Genomic DNA, 27,219 nt, shown 5'->3' on the forward strand with positions numbered 1-27,219 from the left:
AGGAAGGAAGGCAAGAAAGCAGGGAAAGAAGAAAGAAAAAGAAAGAGAAAGACAGAAAGACAGACAGGAAGGAAGGGAAGAAAGGAGGAAAGGAAGGAAGGAAGGGGGAGGGAAGGAGGGAGGGAAAAAAAGAAAGAATGAAAGAAAGAAAGAAAGAAAGAGAAAGAAAGAAAGAAAGAAAGAAAGAAAGAAAGAAAAGACAAGGAAAGAAAGAGAAGACAGAAAGAAGAAAGAAAGAAAAGACAGAAGGAAAGACAGAAAGAAAGAAAAAGAAACAAAGAAAAAGAAAGAGAGAAAGAGAAAGAAAAAGAAAAAAGGAAGGAGGGAAAGAAGAAAGGAAGGAAGGGAAGGAGGGAAGCAAAGAAAGAATAAGAAAGAGAGAAAAAGAAATTTGTCAGTTTGTTGTCATCAGTTTTCGCAACCAATTAAATATTTTGAGTTTGCAATAAAATACACTTCTATCAAGGAAATCTATGCCCTTGTCCCGTCTGCGGGATAACTTTGGTTTTCCCGTTTGAAAGTTCAGCTCTCTTGGGGACACACTCATGGGTTGTGCTGGAAGAGACTGCACCGTGGACCTGCAAGGAGCAAGCTGCACCTCAGCAAGAACCTGGAAACTTGAAAACATCTGCTCCTCCTCCAGAATCCCGGTACCGAGAGGCCAATCCGTTTTCACCGTCATTTGCCCTGTCCCCAGGTTGAGGCTATTTTGTGGCGAAACCACGCCATCTTGTGGCTTCACAAGATTCCAAAGCTGAGGTCAAGGATGATATATTGTGATACGTGTTCAGCTAATATTTGTGGTAAGGAATATAACAACATTTTTCAAAACACATACATCCTCCTTATCAGAATATCCCTTTTATCTACTAACACAGACATGAAAACCGTCACCACCACAGATACCGTGGGAACATTTTTCTTCATTTGCGTAACATTGCAGTTGTTTCCCCCTCAAGTACTCATGAAAGGGATATAGTAAATGGATCAGGAGAAATAAGTAATGAGAATGCTGAGTTCCTTTTGCTTTTAAACAAGCAACATCCAAAATTTGTTAGTAGCTGGTTCATTACTTTAAAGCATTGGTCTCGAACAGTTCCCTTGTTTTCACAGACTAGCACATGAGTTTCACGAAAGCCTCAAATGGGCATTAATAGAGTGACTGGCAGCTCTACTCACAGTACGGCTGTGACCACAGCAGGGATTTCATGGCTGACAACGCCAGCAGTTGTCAGAAAGATAAAGCAAAGAGCAGAGTCCTGTCCTCATGGTACCAGGCTCTCTCTGCCATCTCTGGGGAGACAGGACTGGAGAAAGGCATTTTCTCCCCTCTTGGGGTTCAAGGTGTAAAAATTTCTCTCCTGGAAAGATATAACACCCAACAGATAATCATTAAAAAATCACCTTTGGGGGCCAGCCCCTTGGCGTAGTTGTTAAGTTCGGCACGCTCCTCTTCTGCAGCCTGGGTTCACGGGTCCGGATCCCATGCATGGACCTACACCACTCATCAGTCATGCTGTGGAGGCGACCCACACATAGAGTGGAGGAAGACGGGCACAGATATTAGCTCAGGGCGAATCTTCCTCAGGAAAAAAAAAAATCACCTTTGTGTCTTTCTTTGGAATGACACATATGAGCAAATTTACAAGCAGGATGTTTTCTACAACAGTGGATCCTTGGGGAAAATATTTCACTCACCCTTCACTCAGTGGTTTACACGGCTCAGCAAATGAGAAGAGAATCTGAATGTCAAGGCAAATTGGGCATCGTGGACATTTTTTGACTGCACACAGCAAAGACTCCAGACCTTGTGTTCAGTGATGGACTGATAGCCATGAGGACCACTGGTAGAAGAAATGCCTGGCTTGTTTTGGCCATTTGAGTACTTAGTTATATCTCACTGGCCCCTGAAAGGAGAGCTACAGAAATATGGAGGCACCGTGTGCCTGACTTAAGCCCTGCCACCCTTGCTTCTCTTAGACAAGGAGCAGTTGCCCACAGCAGGACTTGTGCCCCGCTGTGCTGTTTCTCTCACCCTCTGCTCGCACTCCCTCTCCTTTGCTCCACTGCAGGGCCTGACCCAGCGTCTCTTCTGCCCCACACTCTTCCGGGGGGATTTCCTGCACCAACAGATGCCTCCCAAATTTCCATCTCCAATCCATCTGCACCCAGATCTCTCACAACCACCACAAACCCCTCCTTCCTGCTCCCCAGTGCACCGTGGTGCTCTGTGCATATCCTGGGAGCCTCCCAGGACCCCACCCCTGTCCCACTCTCTGCACTCAGTCAAGGCCTGTAGATCCCACTTGTAGAATCTCCTGACTGTTCATTTCTGCCCATCTCCATGCCATCCTAGTCCAAGCCACCATGACCCTCCTCTCGTCTTCCACACAGACCCCCAACAGATCCCAGCACAGCCACGCCTGCCCTCGGAGACCCCAATCCCAAGCATGCGTGAGTGAGCTTTCTAAATTGCAAACTGGATGTGTCACTTTCACATTCGATGTGACATGGATTCAATGGCTCCCCATCTTTCAGAGGCTACAACCCAAAATCCTTAACATGCATGATACGGACTGAACATTTGCATCCTCCCCCCCCCGAATTTATATGTTGAAATCCTAGTCCCCAGTGCGACAGCATTGGGAGGGGGCCTTTGGAGATAATGAGGGTTAGATTAGGTTATGAGAGTGGGGCCCTCATGATGGAATTAACACCTTTATAAAAAGAAAAGAGACCAGAGCTTCCTCTTTCTCCATCACATGAGGACACAGCGAGAAGGCAGCCGTCTGCAAACCAGGAAGTGGGCCTTCACCAAGAACGGAATCAGCCAGCACCCTGATCCTGGACTTCCAGCCTCCAGAACTGGGGATTTAAATTTCTGGGGTTTAAACTGCCCAGTTTGTGGTATTTTGGTATGATAGCTCAAACTGACTAAGATTGTGGTCTGCAGGGCGTCCCCCATCAGCCCATTCCAACCTCCCCTAACTCACTTCTCCCTCTTGTGCTCCCCATACCAGCCAAAACAACCACACTCACAGCTTTCTTTTCATGGCAAATGCTAAGTTCCTTCCCACCTCTGGGCCTTTGCACGAGCCATTCCCTCTTCCAGGAGCCCCCTCCCCATTGTCTATACCCACTCATTCCTGACTCTCCTCCACTCTGAGACCAGCACAGCTCCTGTGCACAGCTCCTGCAGAAACCTGCACATCCTTCCATAGCTGTGCTCACAAATACAATGAACTCAGTCGTGTATAACGATTATTTTTAAATTAATAGCTTTTTTTGAGCAGTTTCAGGTCTACTGAAAAATGAAGAGAAAGTACAGAGCTCACAAATATCCCCTCCCCACACCCAGTTTCCTCTATTATTAACATCTTGTATTAGCGCGGTGCATTTGGTACAACTGATGAGCCAACTGATGCAGTGTTGTTGACTAAAGTCCCTCGTTTACATGAGGGTCCACTCTCTGTGCTGTACATTCTGTGGGTTTTGACAAAAGTGTGATGACATGAATCCACCACCACCATGTTATACAGAACAGTTTCACTGCCCTAAAAATCCCCATTTTCCATGTATGCATCCCTGCCTCCCCAACCCCTGGCAACCACTCATCTTTTTACCCTCTCCACAGTTTTGCCTTTTCCATGGTGTGAAATAATTGGAATCATACAGTGTGTAGCCTTTTCAGGTTGGCTTCTTTCACTTAGCAAATACACATTTAAGGTCCCTCCATGTCTTTTCACAGCTTGCTAGCTCATTTCTTTTTAGCACTGTCTAATATTCCATTGTCTGGCAGTAGCACAGTTTGTTGATCCATTATAATGATTTTGTAGACTCCTCTTGTTATAGAACACAAACACAGGTCCGTTACGCAATGTGCCGGAGGACCAATTAAGCGAAACACCAGGCTCGTGGCAAAGAAAGAGGTCTATTATCAAGAGGCTGCCAGATGAGGAGATGGGAGTTAAAATTCAAATCCACCTCCTCAAAGGGAAAAAGGTAGGGCTTTTGATCAGGGGTTTTAGTACGGGAAGGGGAGCATGTAGCCTCCCTGGCTAGTGTCTTCAGCCTGTGTTTGGTCTTGAAGATTGAATCTCTTTTTTTCTTTGACCATCTGGACTTTTCCACTTAGTTTTCATCCTTGGCCTGCGTTTGGCCTTGTGAGGCTAAATCTCTTTTTTCTTCTTGACGTCTGGTCCTTAACTTCCAGGGAAAAACAGCTCACTCCTATACTAATGAGGGACAGAGAGACCTGGTTTGTTTTAAACAACAGTTGATGATGCTGAGTATGCACAGCTGCAGTTTGCAAAGCTTATCTCAAATTCCTTTCTTCTCCTCTTCTAGCCCAGGGAAGATGTTTAACTCCTTCATTCTTGGTTTCACTCTCTTCCCAGTCAGTCTCATGCTCATCTATGTACCTACACTGCCAACCCGGGCAGTGCCTGCCACACAGGACACACTCAACACGTAATTGTCAAATAATTGACACCTGGATTTATTGTCTCCTACAGACACCTGGATTTATTGTCTCTCCTACAGTTAACCCTGGATGTCATATGGATGCAATTTGTGTCTCAGATTCTTTAATATGCTCTAGCTATTGTTACTCATTTATTCACCCTAGAAACATATGCTAAGCTTCTATCACGTGCCAGGCTCTGTGCCAAGGGAAGGGGTCTGAGCATGAGTGAAACTCTACTTCTAAGAGGAATAGCTAATCCAACTCATCTTTCCAGTTTTTTGTAAACACTGCAAACTTTTGAACAAGGGTTTACTGTTCTCTGGCCAGTGCTGGGTGAATGGACTCTACCAAATGGGGAAGTGGTTCTTTTTTTTCCCTTTTATTCTCCACCATGCTAAACAGAGATTAAAAATTAGGGCTGCCTGTAAATATGAATTCCAGAGAACCTTGGAGCTTTCCATAAATATACTACTCCAAGGTCATCAAGTGATAGGTTTTGCTTTTCGGTTTGGTAAGACCATAATGAAAATGTCTATTATTTTGTTTTATTACATCACCCACTCTATTCCTTCCTAAAGTCTGACGATTAAAAGGTGGATCCCCAAAGATTTTTAATGTCCACCCTCCTGCCTTCAGTAGAGATTTTCCCTAATCTCAGATTAAAAACAGATACTATAAGACCCCTGGAAAAGCAGGTGATACACTCTTTCTGATAAAACAGTCCAATGCCCAGCATCTTTGGGGCAGACAGTACTTATATTCGGTCTATTTATACTAAAGCGTGAGATCTTCTCCGTCTGTCTTTAATTTTAAAAGATCAGAAAATAGATGATAAGCATCTGCTGTACAATAATAAACCTTTATGTGTCTATTCAGTGAAAGTACATCTATACATTCTTCAAAGATTTTCCTTTTGAAGTTTTCCAGATGCAAAAAGATGAAATAAACTGATATCTGCAGTAATGGAGAGAAAGATTTCCAAGAATATTTGAAGTTGAACCATGTCAAAATGCCAACGTCCAACAATTTTTAACCTAAAAAGGACCATTTCTTATATTTCATCCTGTACTTGGGTGCAAGAAATTTTACTTAGAAAATAATACTGAACATTTAGGAATGTGGCGTGGGCTTTTTCACTTCTGTACTCTATGAGCCGAGCTCAGGTTCCTGAAAAACCCTGCACAAAGTTTATTGCAGGCATAACCCTTATGGAGATCATAAAATGATTAAAGCGTCTGGGCGCTGGAGTCAGACTGCCTGGCTTTGACTCCTGGCTCTGCATTTTATCACTGTGGGATTTGGGGCAAATCAACCTAAACTGTTTTATTTTCTCCTATGTGAAGCCAAGGTGATGACAGTTCCCACCTTGCACGGTGGTTAGGAGGATTAAATAAAATAATCCTACAGTCCGTCCTCGTTCTTCACAGGTTTTGTATTTGCAAATTCACCTAGTTGCCAAAAGGTATTAGTAACCCAAAAATCTATACCTGCAAGCACTTTCATGATGATTCAAGGACACGTGCAGATCAGTGAAAAACAAGTCGCCCAGGGCACAGGGTCCTGGCTGAGATGGAACAAGGCGACGCCCCGCTTTCTTGTCTCAGCTCTCCTACTGCAAACAAGCACCTCTGCAGTCTGTTCAGCGCCACGTTTTTCCCATTTTTGCGCTTTTTTTAATAAAGATTTTATTTTTTTCCTTTTTCTCCCAAAGCCCCCTGATACATAGTTGAATATTCTTCATTGCGGGTCCTTCTAGTTGTGGCATGTGGGACGCCGCCCCAGCGTGGTTTGATGAGCAGTGCCATGTCTGCGCCCAGGATTCGAACCAACGAAACACTGGGCCGCCTGCAGCGGAGCGCACGAACCCAACCACTCGGCCACGGGGCCAGCCCCCCATTTTTGTGCTTTTTGGTGGTGATTTCACTCTTTAAAATGGCCCCCAAGCCTGGTGCTTGAAGTGCTGGCTAGTATTCCTAAGCACAAGAAGGCTGCGATGTGCCTTACGGAGAAAACACGTGTTAGAAAAGCTTCTTTCAGGCAGGAGTTACAGTGCTGTTGACTGTGACGTCAGCGCTAATGAGTCAGCGATACGTATCACACAAGGTGTCCTTACACAGAGACGCACATCAACAGGGTTATGCACTGATTGGCTGAGGAAAGTGTGGTCCGAGGCTGGCAGGAGCCTCACCTGTATTTCCCTCGGAACCAGTGCTCCCGGATGGCTAATTCGGTGTTTGTGGCGACTTTATTGAATGTAACTGCTGCAAATAACAAGAACTGACTGTACCTGTAAACACTCATGGCAGGGCCCACCACGTGGTAGAAATGCTGGGTTTTGTGATTATAATCATTACCGTCGTTTCATCACGTATACTTTCTGCTCTGGATCCCCACCTCCCTTCCCACCCTAAAGAACTCTGGAACAGAGTGTAAGGAGACCTAAAGTGAGTCTTTGCCTCTCGCCCATAAACCTAGAAAAAAAATCTAAGTAGCTTCCTAATCCCTTCCTCTTCCTGCTGTTCAGCCACGTAGCTTTTCAGAGCCAACGACCTTCCCAAACACGGGGCAGCCCAGGGACAAGAACAAGAGGAGGCTCCGAGTCACGAGAGGCAAGGAACTTGAGAAAACTCATCTTTCCGGTTCCCCGAGATGAGCGTGTCTCCCACACTGCCTTCCTCCAGGCCTGCCAGAGCAAGATTCACAGATCCTGGTCTCCACACTTGAAATCAGCTGTTCCTTCCTCCTCCTTCCTCCCTCCCTTCACCTGGCCACGGGAAAGCAGGCGCGAGCGAGGCAAAGACAAGTTCAGAGGGAAGAGCCCTGGTCAGCAAGGCAGAGGTCTCCCCACTGGAGGATCCAGCCATGGGAGCTGGAGAGGGTGGTGCTCTCCACAGGCAGGCCCTGCCCAGCCCCCAGGTGTGATGCTCCATCCTGCATCAGGAACTCGGACCCCAAGGGACCCCACACACAAACCAGCACCCTTACACCAAGTGGCTAGGTTCCCAGAGGGTTTCTTAGGACAGCAACATCAGGAACGGATGTGGGAACCTTTACCCAATGGCAACATCTTAAGCATTTTGAAGGAAGAGAATACAGAACCTTTTAAATTTCCCATTCCCACCTCTAAGAATTCATAGAGTACTTGGTAGAAATTGTTGAATGTGTCAAACACTCTCAGGTGACAACTTGGGTAGGAAATGACACTTGAAATTGAGCCCCTGAGTGGTTACAAGTGCCTGAGAAAGAGCACAGATCCCGAGTTTGGGATAGATTTAACAAGATTTAAACACTGGTCGTTTACTATATCTCGTAAGCTTGTCTTAATCACTTCTTTGGACATGATAGTGAAGCTTGGTCAAAAAGTAACACAACAGCTTTTCCTCCTTCAGAACTGAGGCCCAGAATGCTTTGTGCGTGAACAAAGCCAGCTGCCTAGCATCAGTCTGTTGCCGTGGTTACCTGGGGTCACAGCTGAAGAGCCAGGGAGCGAGGCACTCTGCACAGAGGGGATAGGACTGGTTGTCAGAGTGTGGGTGGGAAAGAAGTTAGGAATACCTGATTTCAAAGACGACTGAAATGAGGAGAGGAGACAAACCTTTAGAAACACACAGCCTTAGTTCTAAGTATGCTGCTTATTTTCCCAGAGAGACCTTAATGCTTTTCTCTCACGTTTTAGTGCTTGCTTGTGTTGCTGATGCCATCCACAGAAAAAGTGAGCTGTTCTGACAACTGCTGCATAAAGGCAAGAGGAGGGAAGTGTTGGATTGGAACAGAAAGGCAGCGCCATCCGCGTGCTTCCACCCAGGGCTTCACTCTCCTCCCTAGTTGGAAGACGAACTGACTTAAACACCTCTCATGGGTAAAAAGGACTAAGGCAGTCTCCTGCTATTTCTTGTGGGATAATTTGAAGTATAGTCTCATTTAATCTTGAAAAGTAGGTGTTGTCATGCTCTGATGAGGAGCCCTGGCTAGGAGACGGCTAGTCCCCAGCGCCACACTGTTGTGGCAGGGCTGAAATCAGGGCACAGAACTGCCGGCCCGCAAAGCCTGTCCTTTCTTCCCTGACTCCTTCCAAGAGAAGATATTTTGAGAACTTCACTCCTGGTAAGTCGGTGTCCAGTTTAGACTGAACCCATGCCTGTCAGTCTTCCCAAATTGGCCTCCAGGATTCTTCTCCTACTGGTGTCAGGCCTGAACGTCCCGTCTGAGGCACTGCAGTACTGGACGCTGTTCTGCAGTACTGGGCCTTGGGTCTGCAGAATTGGACCTCAAGTCTGCAGGCCTGGACGCGAGTCTGCGGTACTGCACGCAGGTCTGGGCACCAGCGTCAAGAACCCTCGTGAGGATCTGTGTTCGTGGGTCCCTTCATCCAACAAGCAACGAGTGTGAGCCCGCTGTGTCCCCACTCCATGTGATGGGAGGCAGCGACCGGGGACATCCGCGCACGGGGGACCCGCGGCTGCCCTGCCTGCTCGCGAGACCACCTCCACCCAGCCGACCAGCTGCCAGGTCAGCGAAGCAAGTACCTACTCCCACGATCCACGGCCCGCGGGGGCTTAGTGCGCATGAGCGCGCGGCTACGGCGGCCGCGCGGGCGCGCCGGAAGCGGGCCAGTCCGCACTTCCGGTCGCCGCGAGTGGTTTCTGGTTTCGGCTTCCCGGTTGCTCGGTGGGCTCGGCAGGCCGGCGAGCTTGTGGCGGCCGCTGCGCCCAGGAGCAGGGCCATGGAGAAGCTGCGGCGGGTCCTGAGCGGCCAGGACGACGAGGAGCAGGGCCTGACCTCGCAGGTAGCCAGCCCGCGTCCGTCCCCGAGCGCCATCCTCGGTCCCAGCGGCCCCAGACCTCCGACCGCCATCCTCGGTCTCGGTGCCCCCCGACCCCGGCCGTTATCCTCGGTCCCCGTGGACCCCGACCCCCGGCCGCCATCCTCGATCCCAGTGCCCCCCGACCCCGGCCATCATCCTCGGTCCCCGCGGACCCCGACCCCCGGCCGCCGTCCTCGATCCCAGTGCCCCCCGACCCCGGCCATCATCCTCCGTCCCGGTGCCCCCCGACCCTCGGCCGCCATGCTTGGTCCCAGTGCCCCCCGACCCCGGCCATCATCGTCGGTCCCGGTGCCCCCAGACCCCCATCGTCGTTCTCGGTGACCCCCGACCGTCATCCTCGGTCCCCGCGGTCCCCGACCCCGGCCGTTATCCTTGGTCCCGGTGCCCCGTATCCCGGCCGTCATCCTCGGTCTCGGTGCCCCCAGACCCTGGCCGTCATCCTCGGTTTCCGCGGACCCCGACCCCCGGGCGCGGCGGGGGCAGGCGGAGCGGGGTGAACGGGTGCCGGGCGGGGCCCCCTCTGACCCCAGCTGATGCAGGAGGGCTCCACTCCCGGTCCTAGGAAGAGTCTGGGAGCATGCCCGGTTCTCATGATGTCTGCAGAAGCTACCTTTGAGATACCCCCCCATCCCCCCAATTGGGCCTTCTGGTTCTCGGGACCCCGGTAACTGCCTGTCTCTCTCTCCCCTGAATGATCCTCCGTTCTCCTCACCCACCCGACTTGGTTTTCTGCGCCTGACATGTGCACGGGCTGCCCAGTGCCGCTACATGTGCAGGTCCTTCGTCCTGCGAGCCGCAGAAAGCCAAAATCTTAAAGTTTGGTTGCGTCTCTTTGCCCCTGGACGTAAATGAAGTGCTGTGTGTGTGCGTCTTTTGCAAGTAGAGACACTGGAGGGAAAAAAAGAACAGGTCGTCGAGAAGTGGAATAATACTAAATTAAAGGTTGTCTGTTAAGGCTTTGAGCCCTGGTAGGAGATTTTAAAAAATCAAAAACAGGAAAACCCCCTTGTCTCTGTGCTTTACCCACGAGACTTGATAAGGGTTACTTCCTCTAGTGAGAGGGTTAAAAATAGGAGTGGAGCGGGAACTGCTTTATAAGTATTTTTATTTGCATGCCGGCAAATTCTTGTGTGCCTGTCGGAGAAGTGGAACACTTAAAATCGAAGAGTGCTGATGTAGGGATGTTTTATTTGTCCCCCTTCCTAACTTCCCTGCCTGTCATATTTTTGCAGCACCTCTTGTGGGCAGGATTCTGAGCTCTGTGTGAGGGTTCAAAGACTAAAAGAGAAGCATCCGCTTTCGCTCAATTCTGTAACCAGTTTGGCGAAGCATCATGGTAATACAGGAACCCACAAATAGTAGCGAGAGGTGTGAAGAACGAGGTGGAAGGAGAAGTGTGACCCAGGAACACAGTGAGGAGGAGCAGCAGGTGGCCTAGCATGATGGCCAGATCTTGAAAGCAGGTGTTTCTGGGGCAGAGGAAGGCACGGGAAGCAGCAGTGAGGAGGGAGCATTCCCTTAGCCCACCTCCTGTCCCAGTGACAGGACGTGTGGGCAGGAAGACAGGCCCCACTTGAGAGGGTGCAGGGGAGACCAGATTGCAGACAGAGCAGGAGGTGGGGAGTGGTTGCAGAAGAGGGGGAGGATGTAGGGAGTTTGCTGGTGGTGTTCAGGGAGGGGGGAGTGCCCTGGGAGTGATGGAGGACTTGACGAGGTTGGCTCAGGACAGATTGAGGACTTAGGGGAGGCGGCGAGTGTTGCTGGGGGAGCATCCTGAGATCTGGGGCTGCTCCGTGCTCCTGCTCACGTGGTTGGGAGGCCAGGAGAGAGACAGAGTAGCCAGAGTTCTGGGTCCTCCTGTGGGAGATCTGGGAAGATATCAAGGGGGCAGAGACCTGAGCCAGGTCTTAGAGAGTCGCGTCAGAGCATGTGACTTCCTGTAGCACTTGGAATAAAATCCAAACTCTTTTCACGGCACCACAGCCCAACTTCTGCCCACCGCTCCACCTCACCCCTTACCACCCTCCCCGGGGTCCCCTGTGCTCACTTGGCTTCCTCTCCCCAGTCTAAGCCATTCGTTTTTATCTGCCTGGGGGACTTGGCCGTTGCATTTCCTTTTTCTCAGGTGCCCCTAACATGGCTCTTTTCAGGGTTGAATTTGTCATTTCCTTTTGCCTCCACTTAGCCACCTCTTCAGAGAGGCCCCCTTCCTGATATCCAGTATCCTCTCTGTTTCCTCGTGGACCTTACCCTAGTCTGTAACCTGTTCCCCCCATTTGAATGTATTTCTGTAAGCGCTGGGGTCTTCTTCATCTTATTCTTTACTGTTTGTCTAGAACCTACCAGGTCCCTGGCATATGACATCTGTTCATAAGTCTTTGCTGAGCCAGTGAAGGAGTGACTAGTTTGGGTTTGGACAACTAGGGCATGGGTGTAAGGCACCTGTTGGTGCTGAGGCAGCAAGGCTGTAACGTGTGAGTGTGCCACAGAGGCCTCTTATTTGAACCGCCACCAGCTTTATTTAAGGGGCAGTTTGCAGGAGACAAGCCATTTTCCTGTGGATTGAGTGTACCTTGTGGATTTGAGTATTTACAGATGGAAACTGTCTGTCTTAAGGTCTCATTTTAAAGATCAATGGGATATGGTAACAAGAAAAATAGCTGTTGTTACACAGATTAAGCTCCCTCCCTCCCTTTCTCCCTTCAGAGATTGTAAGCGTAGTCTTGCCTTATCTGTTTCCCTCTGCTCACGTTGTGGAGGTGGACAAGGTGGATTAGGGAGAGGTACAGAGAAGGGCGAGGAGAAGGCTCAGCAGAACACGTTTCATTTCCCCATGGAGGGAGAGAGACGCCGAGGAGACCGTTAGAAGGAGTAGCCTGCATGGCAGAAGGCAAAGCAGAAGAGAGCACTGTCGGAGGAGTCGATGGCAGAGAGTGTTTCTGGGCGGGGGGAGGGGGTGAAATGTCCAGTGCGGTTGAGACAGAAGGGAGACTGGAGTCTTAAGAGTGTCCCTTGGAATGAAGGAGGGGGAAGTTGCTTTCCTGTCTGGATGGTTCTCGTCGGGTAGGGGCAGGGGAGCTGGTTGCTGAGGAGAGTGGGCATGGCTGGGCCGGGAGCCCATCAGCTTTCAGGGTTCTCCCCTGGGCTTTACCTGTGCTGGCTCTTCCTAAGCTGGGGTCCGACAAGGGGGACAGGCGCTGGTTTCTAGAGTGCAGGTTGAGAAATGGGACGAGGAGGCAGTTTGGGGGGACGAGGAGGAGGTTTGGGGGGACAAGGAGTTTGGGGCTCTCTCTCTGACCTTTGCTTGGCTTGGTCCTTAGTTCGGTCAGGTCCCTGCTCGCGTCACCTCCCAGAAGGGCCTCCAGCAGGACTTCCCAATATGCCTGACCCTCGCGCCTCCCTCGCCACTCTCCACCCTTTAACCTGCTTAGAGGCTCTTCACAGCTCCTGCCAGACCTGATGTTCTGCTTGACGGGCATCTGCTTATTTGAAGATAGCGATCTTACTGTGTTCACTGTTGTGTTACCCAGTGTCAGAGCTCAGCCCAGCTGGGAGAGAGCGAGCTGGGCTGTCACGTGTCTGGAGTAGCCAATTAAAGCAATGGGCCAAGAAGGAAAGGGCCAGTTCAGCCTTAAATCACTATCTGCAATGGGATAAGCAAGAAGCTAAAACTGGAGGAAGTGCCCACTCCCCTCGGTTCCATTTCCCCCCTAGAATGGACACTGGTCAGGGGCCAGGTGGATCAGCCAGGACGTGGGGAACGTCTCACTGCTGAGGGAGTCCCCAACAACAGTTTTATGGAGCCTGAGGTCAGGGGAGGAGGGCAAGTGGGGAGGCTAAGAGTGGACTGAGTCGGAGAGGCGAAAAGTGTCTTCAGGGTCTCCTCGTCCCCTGTGAGGAGGCCCTGTGGGAGAAGAGCTTGGATAAGAAACCCTGGGAGCCCGGCCTGGTGGCGTAGTGGTTCAGTTCGCACGCTTTGCTTCCACGGCCCGGGGTTCACAGGTTTGGAGCCCAGGTGCGGACCTAGCACCACTCATCAAGCCACACTGTGGCCACATCCCACATAGAAAATAGAGGAAGATTGGCACAGATGTTAGCAACAATCTTCCTCAAGCAAAAAGAGGAGGATTGGTAACAGATGTTAGGTCAGGGCCAAACTTCCTCAAAAAGAAAAGAAAAAAAAAAAAGAACCGCTGGAATGGGGGCCGCAGGGCTGAGACTGAGATGTGTGAGATGGCATGACCCGCTGGGGCTGAGTCCGTGACTGCAGCTCCTTTTAGAGTCTGCGATGCAGGGTCTGTGCATGAAGTCTGCCGTGGGGAGGGCAGCCTCCCCTGGGACAGCTTTTAACTAGGAGCCAGACTCCTCACCCAGTACTTAGAACAGGCACCTAGGAGCCCTCAGTAGGTATTTGTTGAGTGAATTAGTGAATGAGCAGAGGCTGCAGGGTGGAATCAAGTCAGCTTTTTATTTGTTTAAGATGGAAGAGGCTTAAGCATGTTTAACGCGTTGATGGAAATGGTCTCAGGGAGAGAGCATGGTTCATGATTGGAGATGCGGTAAGTTTCCTGCGAAGGTCAGAGGGTGGGGATTGGAAGCTCGGTGGCCGGGTTGACCTTCGCTCCTCTGCGTTAATCCGAGGAAAGGAAGAGAGGATGTTCTTGAGGTGGGCTTGGTGGTGGCGGCAGGCAGTGGAGGGGGTTCCACTAGCGGCTTCCATTTTCTGTGTGAAATAGGGGAAGTCATCTGCTGGCAGTGAAAGTGTCAGAGCCAGAAATGGAGGTTTGAAATAGTCAGTGGGTGGTAGGGCGAGAGAGAAGGTGACTTAGAAACAACAACACGTGTCAGGTTGCTGGACAGGCAGCATCTGGGCCCATTTGAAGTTGGTGCTGACCGGGTTACGATGCCCTCTCCTGCTGCGTGACTCAACTCTGCCCAGAGGAAGAGGAAGGCAGGCTTCAGTCGGGGTGGGATTTGCCAGATGGATGCAGTGGAAAGGGAATTTGAATGTCTGATTCACATGAGGTACGGTGTAATTTCCACGGAAGAGAAAGGAGAGGATCGCTGGGCTGGGTAAAGGTCCCAGAGGCCACAGAGCAGTGGAGGCAGGAGCCGTTGGATCAGTGCTTCCGGGAGGGCTTTGGGGTGGGGCTGGAGAGCAGCAGCTCAAGGTTTGGAGATGGAGTAATTTCAGGTGGTAAGAATGCCCTGGGTCACTGAGTGGAGTGCAGGGGAAAGGCCGTTGAGAGTAGGGGACTAGGAACAGAAAGGCCAGGCTGTCCATGTGGATGTTGAAATCATCCAAAACTCTGGTTGGATCCGAGGTGGCACCTGTGATCAGGGGTCCTGAGTGGGAGAGAATGACAGGGAGAGCAGTAGGTGACGGAAATGAGGAGGGTGGGGGTGCTGTTTGTGTGAGCCTCCTAGTAAGGGGGAGGGCACCTGAGGAGGTAGGTGAGGACCCGACTGTAGAGGGTCTGTGGATGCCTGTTTCTTGTGCTCACTGTCTGCTCATCTTGATCTTTTTATACACTGAAAGAGGTGTTTTAAGAATACTGCATTCAGTGCGTTCATTAGTTTAAAGCCACAGTGTTCTCCCTTTATTCCAGTGGTGGTAGCCCCAGGCAAGGCTCAGGGCTCTGCAGCTGTCCCCTTTGTGATAAGGTCGATCTCCCGCTTCTCCATCGCCGAAGGAAAGAAGCGAGCGTTTGCTGTGCTGCGGGTTCATTCATTCATCTGTAATGTTGGGGCTGCGATGAAGATGTTCTCCTCCATTATACTTTCACCTAGTTTTTCCATTAATCAAGTTCGGGTTCCAGGCAGTGCTGTTTATGTGTTGCAGCAGGAACAGGACACCAGAGAATGCAAGTCACACTCCTGCTCTCCAGAGATTTCTCTTTGCTTCCTCTTCCTTTGATTACAAATGAATAATTGGTAGCAGTGTCGATGTATATTGTGTATTTCTTTTCTGAGACTATGTTTAAGAAATTGACACAGCTGATGGTGGTGGTGGGCTCGTTCCTGATCCTGGGTGCACAGGAACGCAGCTCCTAAATGCTTGTGCTGAAGGGGGGGGGCTGGAGCATTGGCGCCGTCCTGTCTCGACGTGAGCGTGCTGTGCCAGGTTCTCTTGCATGGTGAAGCGACATATAACTTTCCCATTCAGGACCTAGGAAATCTCTGATTTGTTTCTGTATCCTGGACAATTTGCAAGGCTTGAGACAAATCATTTGCTTGTGGATTGACTATTCCATATTTCCAAATGGAAATAATTCATCATATGCTTCATTTTAAAGATCATCTCATGTGAGATGGTAATAAGGGGAAAATACCTACTGTTACACAAATAAGCGTGCCGAATGAAAAAGAGACCAGCTGTTGAAAACCAGAAGTTGAACTTATGAACAGTGGGTGACTTAAACTTGTAAAAGAAAGCAAAAATGGATGCTTTTCCTCTCATTAAGCCCTTCTCACCCTGGTGCGCTCACACCCACCGTTTAGAAGTCGCGCTTGCTTACGATGCCATGCCGCCTCTTTACGAACCACTAGATCTTCCTGTTTAATGTGCGATCTTCAGGGTTTATTCTGTTCTGTAGTTAAAATACACTCGATGTGTGTTCTTCCTGATCAGAAAGAATGAAATTTAGACGTTTTTATAGGCAAGTTCATTCTTTGTTTAAAATCCAGTGATCGTTTTTGCTATAAACAGGTAAGATTGCTGGAAACAAGAGTGTCTGTGAATTAAAGCAAATTTAAAAAAAAATTTAAGATATGTTAAAAAGTGATATACGTTACATTGACAGAATCTTTACTCAGTTATTTTTATCTCCTTTTCATGCTACATAAGGATTCACAGATTAATCTGTGGAGGTAAGGAACGTAACCAAAGGTATTTTGAGCTTTTGCATATAAAACTTTCTGCTTTTGCTTCATTATTCTTGAAAATACTTTATAAGCATGTGGTCTTATTTTTAAGTATACATGGTATATAAGTTAGAAATTTTAATTTTGGTATATAAATTCTTAATGTATATTTCTAGTTTCTTGAAACAGCTGCTGTTGATACTTTTTCAACCTTATTGAGAAAATAAGTTTTAGTAGTATACTCAGTAATCTAAATGTCTACTTAATCATTACTGCGTGCTTGATTATTGTACTCTATAAAGTATGCAGAGTAATTCCTACTTTTCTCCGCACGTAATTTGGTTAGATTTTGCGTGGCATACAGGAATATTGTTGCTCGAGAATAAATTATCATTTCAAAAATATGTTTTTAATAATGGCTGAGGAGATACCCAAGTTTGCATAAGTTGGTTTGAAATGAACTTTTTATAATGGAAGTTGTCAAATGTATCTAGTGGTGACAGTCCTGGTGGCTGCCCAGTTCCCTGTTGTTAGGGGGCTATGCCCATCACCCAGCGACTCACAGCTGTACCCTTTGGCTCACCCTGGAGGTCCTGCAGTTACCCCCAGTCCACCTACAGCTGGTGACCACCTGACGGCAGCTGGGTTCCAGAGGCCAGCTGCCTGCCACTCGGGTGCAGTTTACACTGCAGGCCCAGCTGAACTGCAGCTGAGGCCACGTCCTTGCTCCATCCTTCCCCTGCTCTGTTCAGCTTCCCTTGCTTCCCTCAGGGTTTCTCCTGAGAGCCGTTCCTGCACAAGGACCCCCGTCTCAGGCTCTGCACGTAGGGACCCTCACCTCAGATGGACACGGGCAGAGTAGGGGTGGTGAGCCCTGTGTACCTGACCCGGCCTCAACCCTTGGCAGCGTTTTGCCTGCCTTCTTTCATCCTGCCTCTGTTTCTTGATCATCGAGTGTTTTATAATATATCTCATATAATATATCTCATACATGCATAGCGTGCTCTGCTGTCCCCAACAGGTGGGGCTTTGTAAGTCCACCAACACAGTGCTGTTTTCACACCTGGCACAGTGAACAGTGGTCCTCAGGACCCTCTGATCCCGGCCCACGTTTGCATTTCCCGTCACAGCCGTGAATCTTTAAGATTGGCACCTGAGCTAACAACTGTTGCCAATCTTCTTCTTTTTTCTGCTTTTTTCTCCCCAAATCCCTCCGGTACATAGTTATATATTTTAGTTGTGGGTCCTTCTAGTTGTGGCACATGGGACGCCGCCTCAACATGCCCTGATGAGCGGTGCCATGTCCGCGCCCAGGATCCGAACCCTGGGCCTTCGAAGCGGAGCGCGCGGACTTAACCACTCGGCCATGGGGCCGGCCCCTACAGCCGTGAATCTTAATGTTGTTAAACAGTGCTCCAATACGCAAAGTAAAACCAAGGGTCGTCGTGGAGGCTAGAATGGGACCTCGCCTCAGCACAGTGTGAGGAATCGGGCTGGTGAGTGGCCGCTTCAGAGCCTGTTCTCATTTCCCTTCTCTCCGAAGGTCCTGGATGCCTCGACCCTTAGTTTCAACACCAGGTTGAAGTGGTTTGCCATATGCTTCGTGAGTGGCGTTTTCTTCTCGCTCCTCGTGAGTTAAGGCTTTATATTGCTTAATAATTTTCATTTCATGTCAGACTAATAATGCCATCCAGTACCATCAGGCGGTCCACTTGATCTGGATTGCTGTGAGACAGTTTTGATGGGACACATTTAGTCACCTGAAATAAAGGGGTGGACACCAATACAGGGATGTAGAAATTAATATTTTGGGGGGTTTTATGGATTGTTAAAATACTTAACAAAAATCAACAGGTGTTAAGAGAGCTGCAGAATCAGTCATTTAGATGCGTTAATTACTTTTTTAACTGGCCATTTAAAAAGAATATTTAAGTAGCATGAGATTTACATGTATACAGAAGGTTGTGTTATGGGTTATTTATATATACTTATATGCAAATAAGCAGAAGATTAGAATTAGCAAATAACGTTAGAAATTAACTGATTTTTTAAACTATATAACTAGAGACTATAAGCACATTTATACTTAAATTTTATTTTTTAATTTATTTCATTATTATTACTCTTATATTAGCATATTTGTATTTTAAGCCATTACAGTGGTAAAATTGTTTTTAAATAACTGTAATATCTTAACTCAGGGAACTGGATTGCTGTGGCTTCCTGGTGGCATAAAGCTTTTTGCAGTGTTTTATACCCTTGGAAATATTGCTGCATTAGCCAGGTATGTATAGAAGTTTGGCTTCTAAAAATGTTTTGTTTGCTATCACTATCAAAATTTTCCTTTCTAATAAGCACTTTCCTAATAGGATATATTTCTGTAGCTCTATTCATACCATGAATTCAGCCACAAAATTTATGTTCCTTCAATAAATATTTGTTGACTCCTGCTATGTGCCAGCTGCCATAATAGAGTGTCAATGGCAGGAATAGCCAGCATTTGGGGGCACTTACTGTGTCCAGGGACTTTTTGAAGTGTTTGGTATGTTATGCCAGTTTATGAGGTGGGCACTGTCATCACCCCACCTTATAGCGGGGGGTGGTAGCACAGAGAAGGTGGTCGCTGCCTGGTGATGTGCCTAGCAAGGTGATGAGGCTGACTTCCCACCAGACAGTCCTCCGGAGCTCGGCCTTAGAGCTGCTGTGCCCCAGTGCCTGCTCTTGTGCTCTTGTGATGTCAGGGTGCTGAGCAGAGACGGCAGACAGGTGATGCGTGCCACGGCCCAGCAGCACTTTGGATTGGGCGCTCCGGCATTCCTCTCCCAGGATCTTTGGTGCATCTTTGGGTGTGTTGACATCTGTTGGAGTAGTTGGGTGCACTTAGCTTTCAGAGGTGACCTGCTGTATCCTCAGGAATTTTCCGGCTCAGAGATATTGTCGAGTGAACGGGCATGAGCCAGCCCGAGCTCAGTCAGCTTTCCTGGGCTCGTCCTCATGATTCTCCTTCAGACCGCGGTCGGAAAGAAGGCTGGCGTAGCCTTTTCATGTTGCGCTGCTACTAGAGGCTTTGAACTGGCAGTGACTGTGGCTGGCGGTTTCTCCTTGTTCTGACGGGTGATAAGCGTGGAGATAAGGAGGTGGGAGTGGCTGCGCTGGCACAGATTGAAGACAGACTTCCTGTTTAGGATCACTTTGGCTGTCCTGCTCACCTGTGGCCCTAGATAACGCCATGAATAATTTGTAAAAAGGCATTGCTGTGTCATAGAGAACTCAGATTAAAGTTTCCTTTAAATGTTAAGGATAAAGAAAACAGATTTAGTGGGAGAGATTTTTATTGATAAACTAACATAGGATTTCTGTTCTTTTCTTAAAAGCATTTATTTTTATATTGCCAGATAAATTAGTAGAGCCATCTCTTAGTTCTCTTATTTGTTTCAAATAGTACCTGCTTTTTAATGGGACCCGTGAAGCAACTGAAGAAAATGTTTGAAACGACAAGATTGTTTGCAACAGTTATCATGCTTGTAAGTATACAATGAAAATTTACAAAGACCTTTTATTGAAGTATTTTTTGCATTTTTTTCCAGCGTTGCCTGCTCTAATGTGTGTACTGTTGTTCTGTTTCTCTTGTTGAATGTAATATTCATGTCCTTGAGGCTGTGTGTTCAGAGTTTGGATTGTACAGCATTACCTGAAGTGTCTGGCGGAGGGCATCCTGCCCTCTGTTGCGTGTGTCTGACACGGTAGCTCTGTGTATTTACAGTGACGCTTAGAGCTGGATGCATTTCATATGCAAGCCCTGTAGAGCGTTTCTTAACTGCTGTGTGCGCCCTTTGGAGGGGGGAACTGGACGACAGGTCACTTCTGGGTCCGTTTGAGTCTTCTCAGAGGGAGTTGCCTGAATTGAAGTAGCTTGTCACCTGGCTTTTGTCCCTTCTCTGTTTGATTGCAGTCGTGCATCACTTAATGACAGGGTTGTGTTCTAAGAAATGCATCGTTAGGCCATATTGTACTTGTGTGAACATCATAGAGTGCACTTAGACAAACCTAGGTGGTACAGCCTACTACGCACCTAGGCTGTGTGGTACTAATCGTACGTGACCCCCGTCATCTGTGTGGTCTGTGGTTGACTGAGACCTCACTGTGGGGCGCAGGACCATACTTGTCTTTCCAGCAGCATGGCCTCTGGAGCAGTGCCCTAAGTACACCCTTTCATCACCTGTGGGTTCTGTACCAGCCAGCAGGTCGTCACTGCACAGTGCAGTGTTCTCTTTATCTTTGAACAGGGAGGGCTCTGCTTGGGGTTAGAGGCATAGCTTTATTGTCATGCATTTTGGGTTCTTAGCTGATCATCGTTTGGGGTGTTATAGGCAGAGGAACCCAAGGCCCCCCTTCACCGAGCCTTGATCCCTAAGTCTTGCTCTGTGTCTCCTGCCTTAAAGCGTGTTGTTGAATTTAAGTATCAGCGTTAGCTAGTTTGTCCGTTTAACCACTAATTAACTTTTGAAACACAACTAATCCCAGTAGATTTACAAGTGAGGAAATGTTCCCACTGTAATGTCTGTGAGTCTTTCCCCACCTCTTTGCCAGAGGAAAAAACTTTACACTGTTGGACTATGAAAAGTTTGTATTCTACGGAGATTTTTCATAGATTGGTTTTGTTTAGGCAGTCCTGGAACCTGTCTTAGTAATGTTCCCTACTTATGCAGACAATCGTGAAGTTGAGAGACTGTTCAAACATTTAGAAATAACAAAATATTTCCCGAGACAGACCATTAGTTATTTATATGATGTAACTTTGGCGATGACTTGAGTCTTAACGTTTCCGGCTGAGTGCTTCTCCATGGTCTGATTTGCTGCTGGTGGCAGAGTATGCCTAACAATGACGGCAAAGAAATGCTGCCACTTACTTAGCGACTTCTGAGTGCCCAGCGCCTTACAGGCAGATTCTGATTTGTTCCCTGTTCACAGCCCTGTAGAGCACGTAGCTAGACACTGTCCTCACTTTAAAGAGCAGATAACCGAGGTCAGGACCAGATGACTAACTTGACCAAGGGACTCTCAGCTCCTGGGCGTCAGCGCTGGCGTCTCACCGAGGTCTCTGTCTCCAGGCCTCCCGCATGTCCCCCTTGCCGTCACCTGCCTCTCATTTTCACTCCCCTGCCTCCTCAGGGGACACAGGGATGTAGGGTGACGATGTAATCTCTCTGTGTGAAAATCCTTACAGTGGATTTCTGTGTAAAGCCAAGTAAAGGAGACTTTGCCGTGTGTTAGCAGTTGTACTGGATACTGTGTTGGTGGTCTTCTGTTACTAAACACTGACGTGAGCCTTCTTAAGAACAGCTGTCGTCACTCTAGATCGTTCTGCAGACGTTCTTTCTGTTGATTCAGTCAACAGATTATTTACCAGGTGCTTCCAGTTTGCTAAGGAATATTGCAGTCATAGACTTTAAATAACACTCATGGAATATTGTCTCATTAATTTTGTTCTGTTGTATGTTATCCATGCAAATGAATGCAGATAGTTTATGCATTCTTTTAAGCTTTTGAAAGGACTCACATGTACACTTTTCTCTTTCCTTTCCTGTAGTTGTGTTTCGTCTTTACCCTGTGTGCTGCTCTTTGGGTAAGTTAGACCAACCAATGCCTTCTTTCTACTAACTCTGTGGCCCATCACCAGCTAAGTGTCCTCACACTGTCATCTCAAAGGAGCTCAAAGTCTGGCTTCTTAAAACCCACCAAAGATCGAGCATCCCTAAAATTGTGTATGGTCACATCGAGTTAGTGGCTAGACTTGCCATAGATTCTGCCACCTGAGACAGACACAGGGGAGTTCGTGCTTGTTTCGCTCAGGCTGGCTCCTCCATCAGTCCTGAGCCCTGAGAGGCCCTCGCTGAGGGTCTGTGTGTCTGTCTGCTGGCCTCACTGCCCGGGCTGTGCTGAGCTTCCGGGCAGGCCCGCTGATGAGGGAGTATACTGTGAGTAACCCAGTGTCGAAACTAATAGGGAGAAAGGGCCAGAAAACCAACCAAAACAAAGGAGACAGAAGAACTTAATCGCTTGCCGCTTAGAGAGAACCACTTGCAGACAAGGTGAACGGCTCTTCGTTAGCCTTTACAGAAGTTAGTGTCACAGTTCACCTGACTCGTTGTTGCTCCTGACCGTACATTATATTTTATTGTTCCCTCTACTTCCCAGAAGGGTTTGAGGTGCTTAATGAGCTATCAAGAAAACTGCACATTTTAAAGAAGAAAGGGTGGTGTATAATATGTCTTAGAAATGCTCTATCAGAAAATGCTCTGATTTTCTTTTTAATTTTGATGATGTAAGGACTGAACTTATGTGAAAATTCAGTTACACCTCGTTTTCCAATGATAACTTAAAAGAATATTCTTAAACAATTTTTGCATATCCCTATGGAACATTGACTTCTGGTTTTCGAATGGTCTAGCAGCCTGTTTATTTGTGAGCAGTAGATTAAAAGTAAATGAAGAAGTAAATAAAAGTAAAAAATAAAAATGGACAAGGAATTCTGAAAGTAGATAATTTTAAAACAACCATGGAAACTGTTCATTTTACATTATTCCAGAAGATCACAATAAAATACAGTTTTCCTTCAAAAAATAACTCAAGGAAAGGAGGAAATGAAAATGAGTAAAATGTGTAAATTCCACATAGGATATAGGTCTGATAACTAAGTGGGGTTTTAAATGCTGATTTTAGAAAAGTTAACGTTGACTTTAAGAACCTAACTTTAAAGACTTTTAATATTTTCAGCCATGCATAATTATTTAGGTAATATTTATTTAATGCCATATATTTAGCAGTACAGTCATGCGTTGCTCAACGATGGGGATGTGTTCTGAGAAATGCATCCTTAGGTGGTTTCATCCTGTGAACATCATAGTGTGCACTTACACAAACTTACATGGCGTAGCCTCCTACACACCTAGGCTCTATGGTGCTAATCTTCTGAGACCGCTGTTGCATATGTGGTCTGTCGTTGACTGAAACATCGTTATGTGGCACATGACTGTATTTAAATTAATGGCCACAGAGACTTTTAGAAAGGAAATGTACTTCATGGATGTTTAAATTTCAGAATCTTAAATTTAGGTACAGTACTAAATTAAGTACTAAGTTTAAAGTACTAAATCTTAAATTTGTCATACTAAAATTTGTTAAAGAGAAAGGGAGCTAGCATCTGCATTTTTGAAGGGGAGGAATTGAACTTGGTTGTGAAAAATATTTTTAAAAATTCTTAACTGGTTTCTCTGTTTTTGCTGTTTTTAGTGGCATAAGAGGGCACTCGCCTTGTTATTCTGCATATTGCAGTTCTTGTCAATGACGTGGTAAGTCTTACACTGATTAGAAAATTACGGTTCCCTAGGCAGTGATAAGCATTTTGTTCTGAGCCTGTAAGCCCTAGGGAAGTCGCTGGCATTTTATCTGGTGCGGCGCCTTGGAGGGGACGGACCTCTTGAGAGGTCACATGAGTGAGATGTGCAGTGTGCCCCATGGGACGTGGCTCAGGGCCCCAGAGGGAGAGCTGTGGGGAGGTAGGGTCACACCAGTGCTGGGTGCTGTGCTAACATAGTTACACAATGATGCAGTCGCTTCTTGTCTAATATGTGAAAGGGAAGTGATAAGGAATGTAGGTGAAACGTATGAATCCATGGAAGTGAGGCCGTGTCACAGCACGCGTCCGAGGGCGTATCGCTTCACCATTCCCTTTGCACCGAGTTGCTGAATAATCATGACGTAGAATTCATTTTGATGCTGGAGCTGTCTTCTGAATCATCAGTGCACAAATTGTTGTTCACTGCTGCTTCTCTGCCTCAGTTTCCTCTCCCTCTCTCCGAGTCTTCGGGCATGCCATTCTTCACACTTCCCATTCATGTGGCCGTTTTTGTGACTTGGACTGTGTCCCGTCCAGCTGCATAAAAGGCCCTGTGAACGTGTGATTAAATTGTCTGCCCTCCTTGCACATGTCCATGTTAGACCAGGAAGTTTTTTTCACATATAAGGTATTTTTTTTTCAAGATTTTGTTTTTCCTTTTTCTCCCCAAAGCCCCCCCGGTACATAGTTGTATATATATTTTTTTTAGTTGTGGGTCCCTCTAGTTGTGGCATGTGGGACACCGCCTCAGCATGGCCTGATGAGCGGTGCCATGTCTGCGCCCAGGATCCTAACCAGCGAAACGCTGGGCCACTGAAGTGGAGCGCACAAACGTAACCACTCGGCCATGGGGCTGGCCCCCGTATGAAGTATTTTTAAGAATGCTTTTCCTTTTTCTTTAGAGCTAAGTCTTGTTAGCTCCTTCCGATATTCAGTCAACCCCTCCCTGATTTTGCTGTCTTAAATCTCTCCTTTTCGATAAGACCCAATCTGGGATCTGTCTTTCTTTTGGTCCTGCTTCTGCCTTTCTGCTGATAGATGTCACATCAACAGATATTAAATGCAGTTCTCTACATGCTACAAATGAACTGTGTGATGATAGTTTACTTCCTTTCAGTAGTATGTGGAAAAATTTAAATTGAATCCCTTAGTTTTCTATAATATGTTGCTTTTTATTGTGTAATCTGTACTTAACGATTTATTTATCCCTAAAGGAGAATGCAGTTTATTCTTATTTTTGTTTCTATTTAAAAAAAATAATTTAAAAGGGGTAACCTTTTTATTATAACAAGCTCAAACTTTAGCAGGCATCAGAATTACCTAGAGAGTTTGTTAGAACACAGGTTGCTTATTAACACCCCGAGTTTCTTGTTGGGAGGTATGGGGTGGGGCCCAGGGGTTGGCACTTCTAACAGGTCTCGGGGTGGTGGTGCTGCTGCTGGTCCACTTGGAGAATCATCCTGGGATCGTGACTTTTGGGGTCACACTTGGAGAATCACTGTGCTATATTCTGCTGCTTTGTTTTTTATGGTGTTACAACATGGCCATTTGGCATAAAGAAGAGCATCATCTAGGTTACATTTCAACATGCTTGAATTTTCCTTGCAGGTACAGTCTGTCATACATCCCGTATGCAAGGTGAGCTCCTTTGAATTCCATCTTATTGTTTCTGGTCCTCTAACTCTCTTTACACAAATACATGAATTTTAGCAATTTGCACGTTAAAAGATTATTTAAAAGGCTCTGTTTTGTTGACTTTTACTTTCTTCCCAAGAGGAAATTATTTTTTAATGAGATGACTAAAAGCTTGCCATATAAAGTGAAACCATTTTGAACATGTAATGGATAGGTTGGGAATTTACTCCTACTTTACCATATGAACATTTGCAGTTAGGGAATTATGACAAGAGATTCCAGAATCTTCCATGACTGCAAATATTCGGGAAATAGGATGTGGAGACTAGCAAAACAAATTGTACTTTTAAAAAAAGGAAGAAAGTGAACAAGATGAGGTCTCGTACATAAATGTTCGTTTTAAGCCAGTAGAAACATATTTATTCGGTATGTCAAGAGGTAACTGTCATTTTCTTACAGTTTTTCAGAGAAATGTACTAATTTAGTTGTGGAGAAAAAAAAGCTAATTGCAATCTTAAATCTGGCAGAATCAGAAAACTATTCTGTTGAGGCACAGCTGTGCTTCTTTGTGAAATTTGGAAACATACGTTGTATATGAAAACAGCAAAATTGTACGCCTTATATGAACGGTGAGGGAACCTGGCAGACATTCTGTTTTTACTCAGTTTCAAGTGGTTGATTCTTTCTGATGAACACCTGTCTTAGTTCTTTTTGGCATTTAAATTTATTTCTTCATATTAAGATTAGCACATGTGCTGGCAAGGATTGCCTAAAGCAAATCTCATTTCAGAAATTGACAGGTTATTTCCAAGTCTCGGTTCTTCATTTCCAGGGACGTCCAACACAGGTTTAGTTCATCAGGACATGAGTGGGCGTTCCGCCGAGTTCTGATTTAAAGAGCTGATCATGCCTTTGTCTCTTGGCAGGAATGTTTCTGAAAGGTTGCTCTTGAGGCAGATTATTACATTGTGTTTTCCTCCCTCTTTTTCCACCAGGGATGCGGTGATTAAATGCTGTTCTTCTCTCCTAAGTTGAAAATCAGAAACTCTTCGGAGAAAGCGTGGGAAAGTCGATGTTGTGGTTTTGGTCAAGTGTGCCTTTACTGATACAATAGTCACTCCCAAACAAGTGCCGGGACGGTTTCAGACCGTTTTGTGTTCTGGTAAAGACTCCCTGCTCTATTAAACTGTTGGATGCTCGTAACGTTGTAACCCGAAATTCATCGTGTGTCATTAATGTGCTTTTCCAAAGATAAGGAGATTTTAATCACTGCCGGTTGTAGATGATTTTTAGCCAGTTTTTAAATCTTTTCTAAACAGCATTTGAGATGTGAATATTTAAGGATAAACCTGTGCTGCAAGGTGTATTCAGCTTTTTTGTCTCTTAAAATGTCTACATTTTTTAAATATCTTTTTTTAAAACTTTAAATGTGAAAGTTTTTCTTTAAGCTAAAAACTTATTATATGTAATAAAAAATAATATATAAATCTTTACAATTTTGAAATAAACCCAAACTTGGAAAAATAACATTTTCTGGGTCCAATTTCTTATGTTTTAAGTGGGTGGTACATTGATTCAGTTCCATAAAATTTAGTTCAGACGTTATGCAATTTTTCTGTGGAAAAGTGAATAAGATATAGTCTGTGTGCTAATGCTACTGAGTATAAATTTGTAAAAGATAATAGGACTGTGTAATGAAGAGAACGTTTGTAAGTGTGCTGTTGAGGGCGCAGGCCTGAAAGCAGAGCATGCTGGGACGTCCAGGAGAGGGTGTAAGGTGGGACAGTTGTCAGTGTGAGGAGAGCTTGACAAGCCAAGTTGGGGTAAGGGAGGCAACCAGACACTAGCAACAAAGGAAGAAGCTGCTTTCACCCCAGGGCTTCAGGAATGACGGGAGGGCGGCGTCTGGCAGGAGCTGGGCCCTCCAGGGAGAACCTGCTTGGTGGGGCTAGAGCATGTTGGAGACGCTGGCAGGGTGTACCCCAACTCCCCCTCCTCCCCTCAGGTCTCCCACCAGCGCCCCAGCCCCAG

The 27,219-nt window shown here is 46.8% G+C and overlaps 1 protein-coding gene across 1 annotated transcript; it reads left to right on the forward strand.

Annotated features, from left to right (window-relative positions):
- The first annotated feature begins 5,313 nt into the window (after positions 1–5,313).
- SFT2D1 (SFT2 domain containing 1) lies at positions 5,314–26,715 on the forward strand. Its single transcript, XM_001500195.6, has 8 exons — positions 5,314–9,251; positions 17,698–17,784; positions 18,356–18,438; positions 19,597–19,678; positions 21,745–21,780; positions 23,448–23,506; positions 25,162–25,191; positions 26,184–26,715. Exons 1-8 carry the CDS (start codon positions 8,880–8,882, stop codon positions 26,221–26,223), a joined length of 789 nt encoding a protein of 262 aa, XP_001500245.2. The 5' UTR covers positions 5,314–8,879; the 3' UTR covers positions 26,224–26,715.
- The last annotated feature ends 504 nt before the right edge of the window (positions 26,716–27,219 follow it).

Source organism: Equus caballus, chromosome 31, assembly GCF_041296265.1.
Source record: "Equus caballus isolate H_3958 breed thoroughbred chromosome 31, TB-T2T, whole genome shotgun sequence".
Classification (NCBI taxonomy): Eukaryota; Metazoa; Chordata; class Mammalia; order Perissodactyla; family Equidae; genus Equus; species Equus caballus.

Coding starts and splice junctions, on each gene's coding strand:
- SFT2D1 (XM_001500195.6), top strand. CDS start 8,880: ATGGGAGGCAGCGACCGGGGACATCCGCGCACGGGGGACCCGCGGCTG. Junction 21,781..23,447: donor CCCTGTGTGCTGCTCTTTGG/GTAAGTTAGACC, acceptor TGCTGTTTTTAG/TGGCATAAGAGGGCACTCGC. Junction 23,507..25,161: donor CAGTTCTTGTCAATGACGTG/GTAAGTCTTACA, acceptor TTTTCCTTGCAG/GTACAGTCTGTCATACATCC.